This window comes from Zootoca vivipara, chromosome 6, assembly GCF_965207765.1.
Source record: "Zootoca vivipara chromosome 6, rZooViv2.hap1.1, whole genome shotgun sequence".
Taxonomy (NCBI): Eukaryota; Metazoa; Chordata; class Lepidosauria; order Squamata; family Lacertidae; genus Zootoca; species Zootoca vivipara.
The window spans coordinates 69,747,220-69,763,244 of NC_142589.1; the positions used below are offsets into that span (position 1 = coordinate 69,747,220).

The 16,025-nt window shown below is 46.7% G+C and overlaps 1 protein-coding gene across 12 annotated transcripts in view; it reads right to left on the reverse strand.

The window, feature by feature from the left end:
* Positions 1-410: 410 nt before the first annotated feature.
* Positions 411-16,025, reverse strand: part of MAG (myelin associated glycoprotein) — a 68,248-nt gene continuing 52,633 nt past the window's right edge. For 7 of the 12 annotated variants that reach the window (XM_035120363.3, XM_035120360.3, XM_035120362.3 and 4 more), the window contains 5 exons: positions 14,039-14,299; positions 12,781-13,068; positions 11,601-11,697; positions 8,445-8,544; positions 412-4,510 (listed from right to left, as the gene is read on the reverse strand). In XM_035120363.3, the coding sequence (XP_034976254.1) occupies positions 4,370-4,510; positions 8,445-8,544; positions 11,601-11,697; positions 12,781-13,068; positions 14,039-14,299 (887 nt within the window). In that variant the 3' untranslated portion in view covers positions 412-4,369. Of the gene's footprint in view, positions 4,615-7,162; positions 7,199-8,444; positions 8,545-11,596; positions 11,698-12,780; positions 13,069-14,038; positions 14,300-16,025 lie in introns of those variants that run through there. The other 5 variants (XM_088672516.1, XM_088672517.1, XM_088672515.1 and 2 more) reach the window with 3 other exon arrangements.

Below are 16,025 nucleotides of genomic sequence, written 5' to 3' on the forward strand. Positions count from 1 at the left end.
TGTATATTCGTTGCCCCACTTTTGCCTCTAGCTCTGTCCACCACTTGCATGTGGCTCCCAAGGGTTTGACCCAGAGAGAATATGGTGGGAAAGGTTCCCCAACATATCACTGCATTGTCATTTTTGGCAGAAAAATACTGTGCTGTGCATCTTTGCCATAAATATATGGTGGCTCCGACTTTAATTGCAGTGACCAGCAGAGGAAATTTCCGCAAGAGTGGTGTTTCTTTTCTCTCCCCCCCCCCCAAAAAAAAAACAAGATCTTGTGCTGAGGAAGATGGCAGTGCCTCTTTCAAATGGACACGGGGCTCTGTGCCATGTTTCACCTGATTTCACTCTTAATGCCCCCTTGTTGCTGAGAAAGGATTTTGATTTCCGAAGACGCCACTTAAAGGAGCCAAGACACAAGATGGCTTTGTAAAATACTGTTTTATTTCTTTCAGGATACAAAGTCAGATGGGTTAAAAGTCATTAAACACTTGCTGTATTGTGGGACCAAAGTTGTACAAAAGCCCAGCATTTTTCTTAAGATTAATATTGCCAACCTGATAGGTGGGGTTGACCTTTGCTTGGCTGGACTGCCCGTAGAGATCGTGATAGAGATTTACATCTGCCTGACACTCATTTGAAACATAAGAGTACTTCTCACTCAGTCTCACATGCGCACACACACACACACGGAGGAACGTACTTAATGAAGTTAGAAAGCAAACAGTGGCCTTTAAAATTAAATTAAACCTAACTATCTAACCCCTATTTACAACCAAGCTAAAATTGCTCATATGGGAAACTGACAAAGTTGACTGGTATATAACTAAAGGGTGACTTGAAATTAACACACACACACACACACACACACACAGAGTTCCCCCCAAAGTGTGCCTGCTGCTTATGATCACATAAGGGCGTGCTTCGCAAGCAGAAGGTTCCAGGTTCAAATCTTGACATCTCCAGGCAGGGCTCAGAATGTCCCTTGTTTGAAATCCTGGACAGCTTTGTTAGGGGGCCACATGGTCATAGTGTCACTCAGTATAAGGAATATTTTCATGTTGTAGGCTGCAGTCCTACAAAGAGACTTGCTACTAGACCCTATTAACAAGGGAGTAACTCCTATTTAGGTCAGCGGTATTTACTTCTGACACAATGTGTATATGCTCATCTTTAGATCATGTTATTAGATTCCAGTTTCATATCTTCCCCACCCTCCCCTTTCTAATAAAAAGCCCCCCACCCCCCAAAAGTATATTTGCAATAAATAGAACATACCATAATCATTCCTGGAAGGTTAGAGATTAATGCTGTTAGGAGAGTGGGATCTGGTAGGAAGCATTAGCTGGGTTACAAAGCTAGGAGGAAAACAAGTTTCTTTCATCTGAGTGTATCTCTGGTTTACATCAGCTTTGCTTTAAATACCATCACTAATAAGCAACCTATATTGGATGGTGCTTATGCTACCAGAAATCAGGAATCACAGCTCCCCCCCCCCCAAACACTAATTTGCCTGCGGTGGAAAGTCATTTCATTGGAACAGGCGGTGAGGGAATCCGCCTTAGCTGTGTTTCATGAATTCCCAGCTTCTTTTGTGATTTGATAGTAATCTGATCAGCAAAATACAGTATGTTTTTGTACAGTACAAACATAGGATATCTGTATGCTGGAAACAGGAGACTGGGGGCAGAGCCTTGATCTTAAAGCTAAACATTTCTGTGTAGGACATGGACATGGAGCAATAAGAGGTGCAACGGAATCTTTTCTTGGAGTATGGGAGATGGAAATCACTTGAAAAACTTCAGGAGCAGGGCCACTGAAGAGCGTGGCGACGCTACTTGCTCTCGCTGCTGTATGCGCAAGAAGAGGCCCCCCATTCATAGAGCTACAGATATGCACGTTATGTTAGCAACTGGTTAGCTATCGGACAATTCAAAACCAAGGCCCTTGGTTCTTGATGACACGTAGGGTTCAGGTTAGGCGATTGATCAAGGTAGCAGGTTCAGTGGAAATGATGATTTCAGGTGATTTCAATGGGCTAAGACAGGGTGTGGAAGCTGCGCCTCGTCTCCAAATGTTGGCAGACTCCAGCTCCCATCAGCCAGAGCCAATGTGGCCAAGGGTAAGGGATAATGGGATCTGTAGTTCGGAAATTTCCTCTGGGCCACACTGTCCCCATTCCTGGGCTAAGACATGCCTAACTCTGCAAGGGATCGGGCTGCAGAAGCAGATTTGGCCCCAGTCGCCAACCCCAAGATTTCAAAGATAACTTATCAGCACCTCACCTATTACAGAACTGGCTCACAAATTGTGAGTTGCATTTTAAAAAAGAAATAATATTTGCTGAATTATTTTTATTCATCTTCTGGCTTATGAGAGGCTCTATTTCTCCCAAAGCCACACTCGAGAAACAGTTTCATTAGGACAAACCAAAATATTACAAACTCATGAGGGAGCTTTCAAGCCCTCCCAAATTCTTCATAATCTGATGAAGAGCTCTGAACAACTCTAAAGCTTGTTCATGATGAGCCTGCAGCATTTTGGTTATTCTTAATAACAGTATTATTACCATACTGGGTTTTTTTTGGGGGGGGTCGTCTTTCTTTTAACTGACTAACACAGCTAACTACAATGTCTGCTTCTCCTATTAACCAAAAGAAAATTTGCTAAATAGCAGGGTTTTGAACGTGAAGTCACATAAACACCAGGAGGTCGCGATATACAGCTAGCATTGTTGATTGGGTTGAAGAGTCTCTTCTCTCATGTCTTCCAATGCAATCAAAGGCAGCCGGCTTGTTGTTGGCGCTAACATGCTCAAGATCGGGACACCGTTTTATAGAGAGAAGGGTTTTTGCCCAGCATACCCGCCTTCTGAACAGGCTGCAATTCAGAGACTGAGCTTCAGTGCCACAGCCCACAAAGACAGATGGCAGCAGAACTAGGCAGATGCTGTTGCTCTGTATTCAGCCATACATACTCATTAGTGAAACATAATGTGTTTTCACAAGAGACACAAGCGATGCTTGGAATGTACCTTAGTGCAGCACAGAAAAGCAGAATTGACATTCTTGTCAATTGACCTTCTGCTTTACAGGTGAGAGATATGTGAAAAGGATGTTAAGCATCACTGGGGGAAACACTTTGCATGTGCATTAGCCAATTATGTCAATGGCAGTCAGACCCACAGCACTGCCTCTCTTTCTGATCCTGGATGTTAAAAACCAAGGCTGCAAGGGTGGAAAGGAACTGCTGGCCAGCACGTGTTTAAATAAGAGCCCCTCCATAAGTCATTTTGGTTGTGTACTCATGAGGATTGTGCTCAGGATGGTACACACGATCTTGCTTTCAATGCTGTTTGCACCTGCAAACGTTTTGGGGCGGACACTGCTATGTTTCCAATCGGTGAACGCCCTGTAACTTCCAGTTGAAACGCTGCAACTTTTTATACCCTAACCATTCTGGGCTTTGTTCATGACATCGTTCTGCTTTCGTTGGGCTGTAGTGTAAGAGTGTCCTGCTCCAGGTGTCAATAATGCGGTGGCATTTGGGAAACATCACAGAACAACTAATAAACAAGCAGAATGGCATATGGACGGTCTGGTATCAATCCGCCACTAATGCACTATTATTGCATCAAGGATATGTTGCACAATCACACCCGCCAAAAAACAAACAAACAAAAAACAAAAAAAACCAAAGGAAAATATCAGTCGGGAGGGGTCCTAAGGGAGACTTCCGTGTTCTTTTAACTAAGAGCTCGGTGCTTTCTAAAAGCGGGCTCTGGAATGTGAAATGGGCATTTTGGAGCTATGCGTCAGACCCACAGCAGGTGTTCATCAGCCCTGGTTGTGCCAGAGCGAGACCCACGTGCCCCCCTGGAGGGGATCTGGTCCACTTGCTGTGGATACGGAAAGGTGACCCACCTTCTTGGATCTGTGCATACATAAGATCGCTCAGCTATTTCAGATTTGTTAATCTCAGAACTGACCCAGAATTGTTTCCCAGTTCTGGATTAGAATCACCAGCCTGCCGCAAACCATCCATGCATGTTACAAAAGTGGAACAAAGTAATTCCCGCACCCCACAATTTCGTAACCACCCTGATTGGGTGGCAAAAAAAGAGGAAAGAATTAAAAAGAAACCAACTAGTGGACAGACTAATCTGCATTAGATTGATCTTCAGTATGCACTCTGGAGAGGGGAAGGAAGGGGGCCCAGGGAGATACAGTTGAGCATTAAGACATCAAAACCAATTGGTAGGGTCTTCTCAAGACTAGGAAGCCAAAGCCGAGAGGCGTGGCCAGGCGTTTCATTAGACTACAATAGTTCCAATGGGTGGCGGTCCATGGGAGCTGCCTGCCGTGGTGGTTGGGGAAAGGCCTCACTTGACTCGGATCTCGGCGTACTCAGCCAGCTCCTCTGTCAGGGTGTAGCTGTCCTTCGTGGATAGTTTGGTGAAGTCTATGTTGGCGTAGTCAATGCCCAGGTCCTTGTTCAAGAGCCGTTTGTCGCAGCGCCCATACTGCAGGAGCGGGAGAGAGAAGACCAGGTTGAAGGCTCCCCCCAGATCACACCTCGGATTTGCGGAACTCACCGCTGCAGGGGCTTAAATCCTGAAGACTCGCTCTTTGGAAGACAACACAAACACATTTGTTCTCTTACGGCAAGGATGGGGAACCTGTGGCTCTTCAGATATTGCTGGACTCTGACTCCCATCAACTCCAAGTAACTAAACAGCTAAACCCCTGTGTTGCAAACAAATATCAGTAATATCCATGGCAACACGATGACCAAGTACAGTAACACAATGTCAAATATCGACTCTTTATGAAATCTATACAGAACATAAAACGAAATGTCTTCTAAGCCTCTGAAAGTCTCTGAAGACAATCCAAGTCTTTGAAGGGAGAAGATTCTTATTTGGTGCAAACAAGCTTTCAGAAGACAACTGAAGGTGGCCCTGTTTAGGGAAGTTTTTAATGTTTGATGCTGTACTGTTTTTAATATTCAGTTGGAAGCCGCCCAGAGTGGCTGGGGAAACCCAGCCAGATGGGCGGGGTATAAATAATAAATTATTATTATTATTATATTATAAAGACTTATAAGACTTCTGTTTATTTGGTTCTCTGTTTTGAAGAGAATTCATTAAGAGTTCATATTTCGAGACTTTCAGAGATTTATAAGATTTCTGTTTACTTGGTTATGAAGAGAGTTCATATTTCATTTTATTTTATGTTCTGTATAGATTTCATAAAGAGTCGATATTTGACATTGTATTACTATACTTGGTCATCGTGTTGCCTTGGATATTACTGATACTCCCATCAGCTTCAGGCAGTGTGGCCCAATGGTCAGGAAATGATGGGAGGTGTAATGCAGCAACATCCCGAGGATCCACTGGTCCGTCAGGTAAATAGACCCACGGCTTGGTTCAGTATATGTTTTTGGTTTCGACCAACCCATTTACCCAAGCAGTATTTTAAGCTACAAGGGTCGATGGAGGTGCTGCAGATCAAGTGTATCTGGAACCCCTACCATATGACGTGGAAACCAAAGGGCTGCAGTTACTCAGTGGTGCCCAAATACACTCTGCACCTATTCAGAGGCACTTTGTTTCTGTTTCTTATGAACTTCTTATGTTTCAGGATCGGGCCCTTCCATTGAAAACAGGCATCCCAGGCGGACATATTGTCTTCACCACAAGTTTACATGTCACAGAAGCAAGCAAGGACAGGGAATGGCCTAACAGCGCCTGGGAAGTACAGACACACAGACCCTGGGGGGAGCCATTGCAGAGGGACACTCAGGAAACACACAGCTTTGACACAAACGATCCGGTGCGTTTCCACAAGCGACATTAAAAGCGGCTGGAGGACTTCCCACGATGCATGCACACACGTGGAAGCTGTTCATGCAGGATAGGCCAAGGCAGAGGGCCGTTTTCAAATCAGAAAGACACTTTTTTGAGAGAAACTAGACATGGAATCACTGACATTTTAAAGAGGCAGGCATGGGACCCGCCAATCCAGATCAGGACTGCAACAGGGCCAAGGGTTTAAAGTGTCAGTTTGCCTTTCTTGGTACAGAAAGTATTGATCTGATGTGTAGAGATTTTTCCTATTCTAATTAATTCAAGAGGGTTCTGGAAGCTTCTCTGTGTGAAAGAAACAAGCAGAAGGTTCATGATACAGTCATACCTCATGTTACGTCTGCTTCTGGTTGCATGTTTTCATCTTGCGGCAACCCGAAAGTACTGGAATGGGTTACTTCCGGGTTTCGCCGCTTGTGCATGCGCAGAAGCGCTAAAATGCGCTTTGCACATGTGCAGAAGCACCAAATTGCACCGCGCGCCTGCGCAGACACGACATTTCGGGTTGCAGGCTTTTCGCATTACAGGCGGGACTCCGGAATGGATCCCGTCCGTAACACGAGGTACCACTGTATTTGGGTTTTTCCTTCAGAGAAGCTGAGTACAGCTGACTTAAACTGGTTCTGTTATCTCTTTCTGTCAAGGTCATGCTGGCTATAAAAGTAAGGCCAGAGGGAGCCTTACTCACTTCAGTAGCAGTACAGCTCTGCTGGATGAAATACAATAGCCTCTGGTCTATTTTTTTTTAATCCTGCAACGTGTTTAAGTTTTACTCTGCTAACCATACGTTGGAGTACTGCTCTGGATCAATATTGAGTAGAATTTCAACGACATAAAGACCCCCTTCCAGCAAAGATCTGACCTAGATTAGGCCACAACATGCACATATCCTCCCACATTTCTCTGATGAAAACAGGGATGTCCTATTCAATAATAATACTAATTCTCTACCCATCTGACTGGGCTGCCCCAGCCACTCTGGGCAGCTTCCAACATACAGTACTGACGCCAACAGATGCGCATAGGAAATGCAAGACATAAAAGCGATGTAAGCGCCATGCACCTGAAAGCACCCTCTGTTAGAACAGACACCAGAATTGACTGACATCAACCCTGCCTTGTCTGATCTGATCAGAAACTGCAGCTGCCTGCTGGCGGCAGCATTGACCAGGACCACCTCCATCCTCTCCCCACCCCCCACCTCCCGCTCAGACCAAACCAGGATAATTCTGTTTTCTAAGGCCCGGATTCCATATACACAAAAAGGACGGTGTTATGCACATGGATGGAGAGGTCCATACTTACCTGCCCAGGTCAGTGGCTCTCCAGGGAGCAGATCTCCTTATTAGAAAAGGAACAGCAGTCACTAGTGGAAGGCTAACCCTAGAATCAGCCCTGCCATGAGGCAAGGTGAGATAGCTGGGTTTGGGGCCCCATCTTGGGAGACAGGCAGATCTGAGCCATGGGGCACAGTTCGGGGATGTTCACCCCCTCCATTTGAAGTGCTGTGATACCACCTTAAACATCCATGGCTTCCCCCTCCCAAAGGATTCTGGGAGCTGTAGTTTGTTAAGGGTGCTGAGAGTCATCAGGAGACCCTCTATTCCCCCTCCTAGAACTCCCAAAGGATTCTGGGAGCTGTAGTTTGCTAAGGGTGCTGAGAGTCGTCAGGAGACCCTCTATTCCCCTCCTAGAACTACAGCTCCCAGAGTGGCCTAACAACCAATCCCTCTTCCCAGGGATAGTCAGTAGAGCATGAGGTTCAAAATCTTAGGGCCACACTGGGCAAAAGAGTTGTGCATTGCAAGGGGTTGGACTGGATGGCCCTTGTGGTCCCTTCCAACCCTACGATTCTCTGATTCCAGTCTGGGCAGGCTCCCACCTGTCTGTTTTGATTTAAAATAGATTGCCTCCATTTTTACAAGCTGAGTTGCTTCGTGTTGACTCACAGTCCCTCCCCAGGTTCCTCCTTTCCCCCATTTTATTGAAAAATGGCAGGATTCTGCTGTAGGAAATAACCTGCTCTCGCTTTCACATGAATAACTCAAAACGTGTTACAAGTTAAAAAGAGGATGTTTGCTCATTTTTGCTTCTGCATGCCGCTATGGTTCCCCACCGCCAATCTTTTCTGGCAATCCGAACGAGGCTCTTTCCTAAACTGTTCTTTTTCTCCTTCCAAACACCCATTGCCAGACCACAAGGGAGGGACGTGGGAAGGAGAAACATTCACATTTTTCTCCCTTCCCTTAATGTCTCTCTGCATGGTCGGTTCTCGCAGTGGCTAACCAGATGTTCAAGGGATGGTGTCTCATTGACAGAAGGGATGGCTCAGTCAGTAGAGCATGGGGCTCTTAATCTCAGGGTTGTGGGCTTGAGCCCCGCTTTGGGCAAAATATTGCTGCATTGCAGGGGGTTTGGCTAGATGACCCTCGTGGTCCCTTCCAGCTCTACAATTCTATGAAAAAGGAAAGCCCACAAGCCGGGCGAGAGCACAGCAGCACTTTCCCCACCTGAGATGCCCAGCAGAGGCATACTGCTTCCAAAAGGGGACATGGGGCACCCCCATCGCCCTCCCTCTTATCAGTACCTCTGATTTCTCCAGATGGCCAGGAGTCCTGTAGTCTCCGCTGTAGGCGACAGGAGGGTTTTCTGTTTGCATGAAACTCGAACTTTCATTCATACTTTTCCTGGGAATAATAATAAAATAAGGAAGTGACAAAGATGTATAACGTTAAACTCTGTCCATGTTTCCAACCAACACCTCCATTTTGGGGCAACTCAGTCAGATGGGCAGCATATAAATAAATAAATAAATAAATAAATAAATAAACAAATAAATAAATATAATTATTATGGCACCAGGCTATAAAATGTAAATCAGTCAGAATCCCAAATGGCTTCTTTCATTAGCATGATGAGTTTCAGATTTGCAATCACAGCTGATGAGTGATTAGTAAACAATTCATTAATTAACCAATGGATTATCTGACAGCTTTGATAAGTGCACTTCCATATTCAAGGCCTGATAGCTATTTTGGCAATCATCTCCAGCCAGGATAAACGATCCAATCTTTCTACTATTTGCAAATCCTCAATTATCTTCTGTTCGTCAGTATTTCTTTAATAATCTTGTCCTCAGCGGGTGATGGGCAGGAAATTCAAGTTTTGGGTTTTGTTTTGTTTTCAAAATTGTATTATTCGCTGATTGCAGTGGGACTGAAATAATTTTGAATCCAATTACTTGCATTTAATTGGATTGTGGACTGGGTTCTAAAATTCCACTAAGGGTATAATAAGAGTGCTAATTTGTTTCTTGGATTATATTGTTTGTTGGGAAGCCACAGAGACTCTCAGTATCTTCTTGGCCGCACTGCAAATGAAACAGGGGACATCCAGTTTAGGAACACAGAAAGCTCCCATACTGATTCATACTTATCTAGCCCAGAATCAGCAGTCTCCAGCATTTCCAGCATTTCAGGGTCTGGAGTCTCTCCCAGCCCTAGTTGGTGATGAAGGGATGTGGGTGGCGCTGTGGTCTAAACCACTGAGCCTCTTGGGCTTGCCAATCAGAAGGTTCGCAGTTCAAACCCCTGCCACGGAGTGAGCTCCCATTGTTCTGTCTCAGCTCCTGCCAACCTAGCAGTTCGAAAGCACACCAGTGCAAGTAGATAAATAGGTACCACTGCGGCGGGAAGGTAAACGGTGTTTCCATGCTCTCTGGTTTCTGTCATGGTATTCCGTTGTGCCAGAAGCAGCTTAGTCCTGCTGGCCACATAACCCGGAAAGCTTTCTGTGGACAAATGCCGGTTCCCTCAGTCTGAAAGCAAGATGAGCATTGCAACCCCATAGACGCCTTTGACTGGACTTAACCGTACAGGGGTCCTTTACCTTTACCTTTTAGATGCAGAGAATAGAACCTGAGACTTTCTGCATGCAAAGGATGTGCTCTATCACTGAGCCATGGTTTAGGGAAAGTTTACATAGGTATATCCCTCACCTTGGGGCTCAGTTCAGATAACACACCAGGCTATGGTTAAAGAAGCTTAACGACGGTTTAACATGATGTCTGACTTGGCAAGCCCTAGTTGTGTTAGCATACTGGAGTTTGCACGCAACAGCAGAAGTTAATGAAATGAATCCTTGCTTGGAGCACAACTTGAATTGGAAGGTATTAAGGCTGGGACTTAGTATACCATAAGGAAGTTTATTTTTTATTAAGGAAAGTACCGGTACCTATTTGATAGGTAAGAGTTCTCTAGTCCTAGGTAACTAACTAGGTGGAGAAACAGAGAAGTCTTTCTTGCCACTTTGTTCTCGGAAGATACATCCAAGGGGACCTCAACTAATGAAGGTCCAGAGAAAAATTGTGAGAGAATTGGAAAGAGGGAGTGCTTGTTAGGCCACTCTGGCAACTGTAGTTCTAGGAGGGGACGAGAGGGTTTCCTGATGACTCTCAGCACCCTGATAGGATGCAATTTAACACACATCCCTTTGACTTCAGTGGGCAGGTCAGCACAGAGATCAAAGGGACGGAGACAGTTTAGGAATCTGGAGGTTTCACACTCTATCTGCCTTAACCCCAGGCAGACCCTTCTGAGCAAGCTGAGTTGCACCTCAACTTCCAACAGGCATGGGGGTGGCCTCTGTGAGAACAGGGTGCTGGACTAGCTAGGCCATTGGCCTGATCCAGCAAGGCTGTGCTTACGTTTTTATGTGTTTTAATGGAAGTTGGGTGGCAAAGGTGAATGTGTGAAACAGTGACGTGCCGCTCAATACATGAACTTCCTTCAGTGGAAGGTCTTGCAGGAGCAAACCACAAGTCATGCGAGACCTCTGCCTGCAGTGTTTGAGCTGTGATGGCGGTTTCACACATCCCAGGACATCTGCAGAGACTGTAGTCATGGGCTCAGAGATCATGCAAAGCCACTGTTTGCACAAACCGTGAATAGAGAGAACCTACCCTGTCTCGTAGGGATGCAGTGGTGCTGTGGTCTAAACCACAGAGACTAGGGCTTGCCGATCGGAAGGTCGGCGGTTCGAATCCCCATGACGGGGTGAGCTCCCGTTGCTCAGTCCCAGCTCCTGCCAACCTAGCAGTTCGAAAGCATGTCATGTCCAAGTAGATAAATAGGTACCGCTCCGGTGGGAAGGTAAACAACGTTTCCATGTACTGCTCTGGTTCGCCAGAAAGTGGCTTAGTCATGCTGGCCACATGACCCAGAAGCTGTACGCCGGCTCCCTTGGCAGATAAAGCGAGATGAGCGCCGCAACCCCAGAGTCGGTCACGACTGGACCTAATGGTCAGGGGTCCCTTTACCTTTACCTTTACCCTGTCTTGTCAGAGCTGAAGGCTCAGCGAAAGCTGCCTGCAGCAGTGAAACTTACAGATTCACAGCTGGCTGGGCCAGGCCTGTCAGCACCCTGGATAGAGCTCTGTAGCCAACGCTGGCTGGAGCATTCTCACTTGTGCAAGAGGAGTCGCAGCCTCTGTGGGATGTTCCTATGCTCAAACGGTCATTGGCCGATTTTGCAGCCACTGGCTCCAGGAGCACAGCTGCAGTGAGTGAGCGAGGGAGTACACTGTATTTTCTTGAGTTTGGTGCAAAACAGGGGAAACAAGGCCCTGGTTCTGGGTGATGTTTTCCCAGATTTGAATTTGGGTCTGGATTTTTTACAGGAAGAAAACGAGGTGATATGAAGGATGGAAGACTTGAGTTCACGCCCCCCCAAACAAAAAACTTACTTTTTCCTGGTCTGGCTGACATAACACACAACCGCTATGAGGATGGCAAAGGCTACCACTGCTCCAACAGGCCCCACTTTTGCCCACATCAGACTATCTGGAAAAATAAACAAAGGAGAAAGAATTGGCAAGATAGTCCCAGTGCTCTGGTCTCAGCAGAGCAGGGGGCAAATGCAGCCCTCCAGGCCTCTATAGCTGGCCCTTAGGATTAATCCCCCCACCCAACCCACCACAGGCTATACAGTACATCTTCCTCAGCCATCACCTGCACCCATGGCTATGCCCCTCCCTGGCCCTGCTTTGCCCCCTTCTGCTTGGCTGAAATGTGTGGAACCTGCGGGACATTATTGCAGACAAGCCAACAATTCATGTTTCGTTGGATAGACACATGGAGGGGCTGAGGCCCACAGAGCTTCCCTGGAAAATTGGCTAGAGAACTCTGTGAGATCCCTTCCTTTGTTTGCCTTGACCGGAATATGAAATGCTACATACCGGTACTTCCTGCCTACCTGGGCGCATCTCTCTTCTTTCACCATGCCTTCAAGCTGACCACACATGCATACCTGAGCTCTGCAGCTCAGGCACCATTTTTGAACTTACGTTTTGTACTTTTGCAACTTTAGATACCAGTTATAAACCTGCCTTCATTTTGCTACTGCAATTGCTGCTTCAAGACGTAGATTGTGTAAGTAAATACCACTTTTGCTTTTTCACAAAAGCTATGTGAAATCATAGAACTGTAGTGTTGCAAGGGACCACCAGGCTGTTCCAGCCCAACCCCCTGCAATGCAGGAATCTTTTGCCCAACGTTGGGCTTGAACCCACAACCATGAGATGAAGAGTCTCATGCTGAGTCATCCAGCAGCTAGAAGTGTGCGATTGTTGTTTTTAAGGGGGTGAAAAGACGTAATATGAGGGAAAATCCAGTCTGCCTTAAAGCATCCTGGATTATTGTTTCTAGAAGGTCAAATCAACCTTGTCTTTGCTTCCAAGTCTAAGCTGCAAAGGATGGTATTCTGCTGATCTCAATCATGTGAGCAAGGAAGGACAATGACTAAACAATAGGTCCTCTCCTGGTGTCTAAATCCATTCCCACAGTGCCACCCCTGGACAAGACTGGTATGAGCCTCGTGAGAGCTGCAGGGACCAAGGTGGGGCAGTTGCCTGGAAGGGCCCTCACTGGAGTGGTGGAACTGCAGCTGTTGGTTCCTGGTGCCGTAGAAGTTCCTGGCTGAGCAGACGATGTAAAGCTGGGAGTCCACCTCCCTCTGCAAGGTCAGGATGCTGGTGACAATGTAGCCGGTCTTCTGCGAGTACACAAACTCCCGGTCGGTCTCGTTCACCGTCACGTTGCGCGTGGGGAGCTCAAAGGTGATCACAGCCTCCGGGTTGGATTTGGCTGCACAGATGCACTTCACGGTGTCCCGGGCGGCTGTGCACTTGGAGTCCGAAAGGATAAGGGGAGCAACTGCAGAGAGAGAGAGAGAGAGAGAGAGAGAGAGAGAGAGAGAGAGAGAGAGAGAGAGAGAGAGAGAGAGAATGCTTCTTCACACAGTGCATTGTTAATCTCTGGAACTCACTCCTGCAGGACACAGCGATTGCCACACAATTGGATGGCTTTAAAAGAGAACAGGAAGAGAAGGCTATCAATAGTTACTAATTATGATGGCTAAGCTCTGCCTTCACTGTAGGAAGCAGCAATGCTTCTGAATACCAGTTGCTGGAAACTGCAAGAGGGAGGAGTGCTCTTGTGCCGGGGTCCTGCTTACAGGCTTCCCACAGGAATCTGGTTGGCCACTGTGAGAACAGGGTGCTGAACTAGATGGGCCAATGGCTTGGCCCAGCAGACACTTCTTATGTTAAATTCTTGTGAAAGAAGTGGAGGTGCAACAGCAGATTAGTCCAGTTGTTTTGCTGGACTGCACATTTCTCTTTTCGGTGGGCGGGTGAGGGCCCACAAGCAAAAGCCTGTGTCAGAACACGAGGGGCTGTCCTATGGTGGCACAGACATGCTTTGGTAATGGGCCAGCTGCAATGACTACTACCTGCAGTCAAGTTTCAAGAGTCAAGAGATTGCAGAGTCTCCAACTAAGGCATCGGACAGGGAACTAGACCAGCACCAAGGCTCTGAAGCTGCTACTAGAGACTGGGAGACCTCCGAGCCAGAGGCTGACAGATGTGAGCCCCCAGAAGAACTCGGCCAGAGCTGCTGACATCAGACCAGAATATGGTAGTGACCCTACAGCTAGGCAGAATGAGGCAGCTGAGGCTTGGGGGGGTGGGGTAGCGTGGGGCAGGAGAGTGGAATGAATAATCCTGCTTGCATGAGCAGAAGTCCACTGAGCAAATGAGGTGTCACAGTTGGATACCACCCAAAACACATTTACAGTATGTCCCACCCGCACCCCAGTTTCTGGGGGCCCCAGGCAAGTGCTCACATTCAACGGTGAGGTTGAAGGCGGTGCTGCGTTGGCCAAACTGGTTCTCTGCCGTGCACCAGTATTCCCCGTCGTCCTCATGCGTCACAGACTCAAACTCCAGGGCCACTTGGTTCTGGTAGACGCCCATGGCCATGGGCTTCTTGTCCTTGAAGATGGTGATCATGGGCTCAGGGTTGCTCTGCGAGCTGCACAGGATGGTGACCGGCTCTCCCTCGGCGGCCACCACAGAGGCGTTCACCACGGGCTTCCAAGGGGCATCTGGGAGGGGGAAACAACCAAAAGCCATCTTTTCCACCAAAGGGACACACTAAACTCAGAACGTCTTTGGCAGGTTACTTGTTGAACCTTTCCTTCAAAGTCAGGAGTGGGGAGGATGAGAGGATATGCCATAATCAGCAAGTGACAAGGTCTAGCACAGGCATCCCCAAACTTCGGCCCTCCAGATGTTTTGGACTACAATTCCCATCATGCCTGACCACTGGTCCTGTTAGCTAGGGATCATGGGAGTTGTAGGCCAAAACATCTGGAGGGCCAAAGTTTGGGGGTGCCTGGTCTAGCACGTGCTTGGGGGTGTTCCCAGGCCACACTAGGCTTCAAATTTAATACCCCGAATCCTACAGTGCAGTGGAGGGCCAATGACAGCACCCTCACCGTTCTGGATTTTGTAGTGCAGCAGAACTAATGCATTTATGTATTTCTCCAAAAAGTTTAGGAGAGCGACCGTGCAATTCGTTGACCCCGTTGACAATGTTCAAGGAAAGTGATTGGTCAGTCACAAAAGCAACTTGCTATGTGGGCAAGTTGTCCCAAATATTTTCAAAAGGCTGAAACGAAACCAAACTGGATCTTGACACTTGATTGCTGAAGAGCAGGTTCTGACAAGTGTCCAGTCTCTTCCATGGGAAGTAGCCCTGGCCACCAATTGGGGTGGCTTTAAAAGGGGCAAAAACCATGGCAGATATCTCCAGAATCAAGCCTGGGTTTCACCTTTTCTCTTTCTATCTCTTTTCCTTCCAGTGTGGTGTTCTGTACATAGTATGCTTAGTGTTAAGGTTTAGACTTATTAAAAGTTATTGTAAGTTTAAGTTAAGTCTGCTGCAACTGGATTTCTTATGGACTGTGCCAATCCTGAATGTATTGGATTTGTGACCATTATGCTCAGTTGCCTTCAGTAGCAGTAAAGCTCTGCTGGATGGAATACAATTGCCTCTGGTCTATTTCTCTGGGAGTCCCGCAACGTGTTTAAGTTGTTACTCTGCTAACTATACGTTGGAATCTGCTCTGGAACAATATTGAGTAGAATTCCATGACAGGATAAGCCTCTTGATGGCTTCTAGTCATGATGGTTGTGTTGGGGCCATGTGCTGGTACAGTCATACCTCGGTTTAAATTCGCTTCGGTTTGAGTACTTTCAGTGGACCCGTCTGGAACTTTCCATTAATCCACTTTCCATTACTTTCAATGGGAAAGTTCGCTTTAGGTTAAGTACGCTTCAGGTTAAGTACGGACTTCCAGAACCAATTACACTCATACTTCAGCTTAAGTACGCTTCAGGTTAAGTACTCCGCGGACCGTCTGGCACGGATTAATCCACTTTCCATTACTTTCAATGGGAAAGTTCGCTTCAGGTTAAGTATGCTTCAGGTTAAGTACTCCGCGGACCGTCTGGCACAGATTAATCCACTTTCCATTACTTTCAATGGGAAAGTTCGCTTCAGGTTAAGTAGAGACTTCCGGAACCAATTGTGTACTTAAACTGAGGTACCACTGTAATCAGCTTTGCTGAAATCATTTGTAGGCCACCTTTTGCTACTTGGCTGATTGATTGATGAATCGCTTTGCACGAAAGATCACTGAGTGATTGGTAGGGAAGATAGCATTGTTAATAACATTAATTAGTTTTATTAAAGGGTTTTGGGCCCACAAGTAAAATTAATATGGAATTTAATAGTGTAGCTGCTCACATGCTCACAAAAAGGGGGGG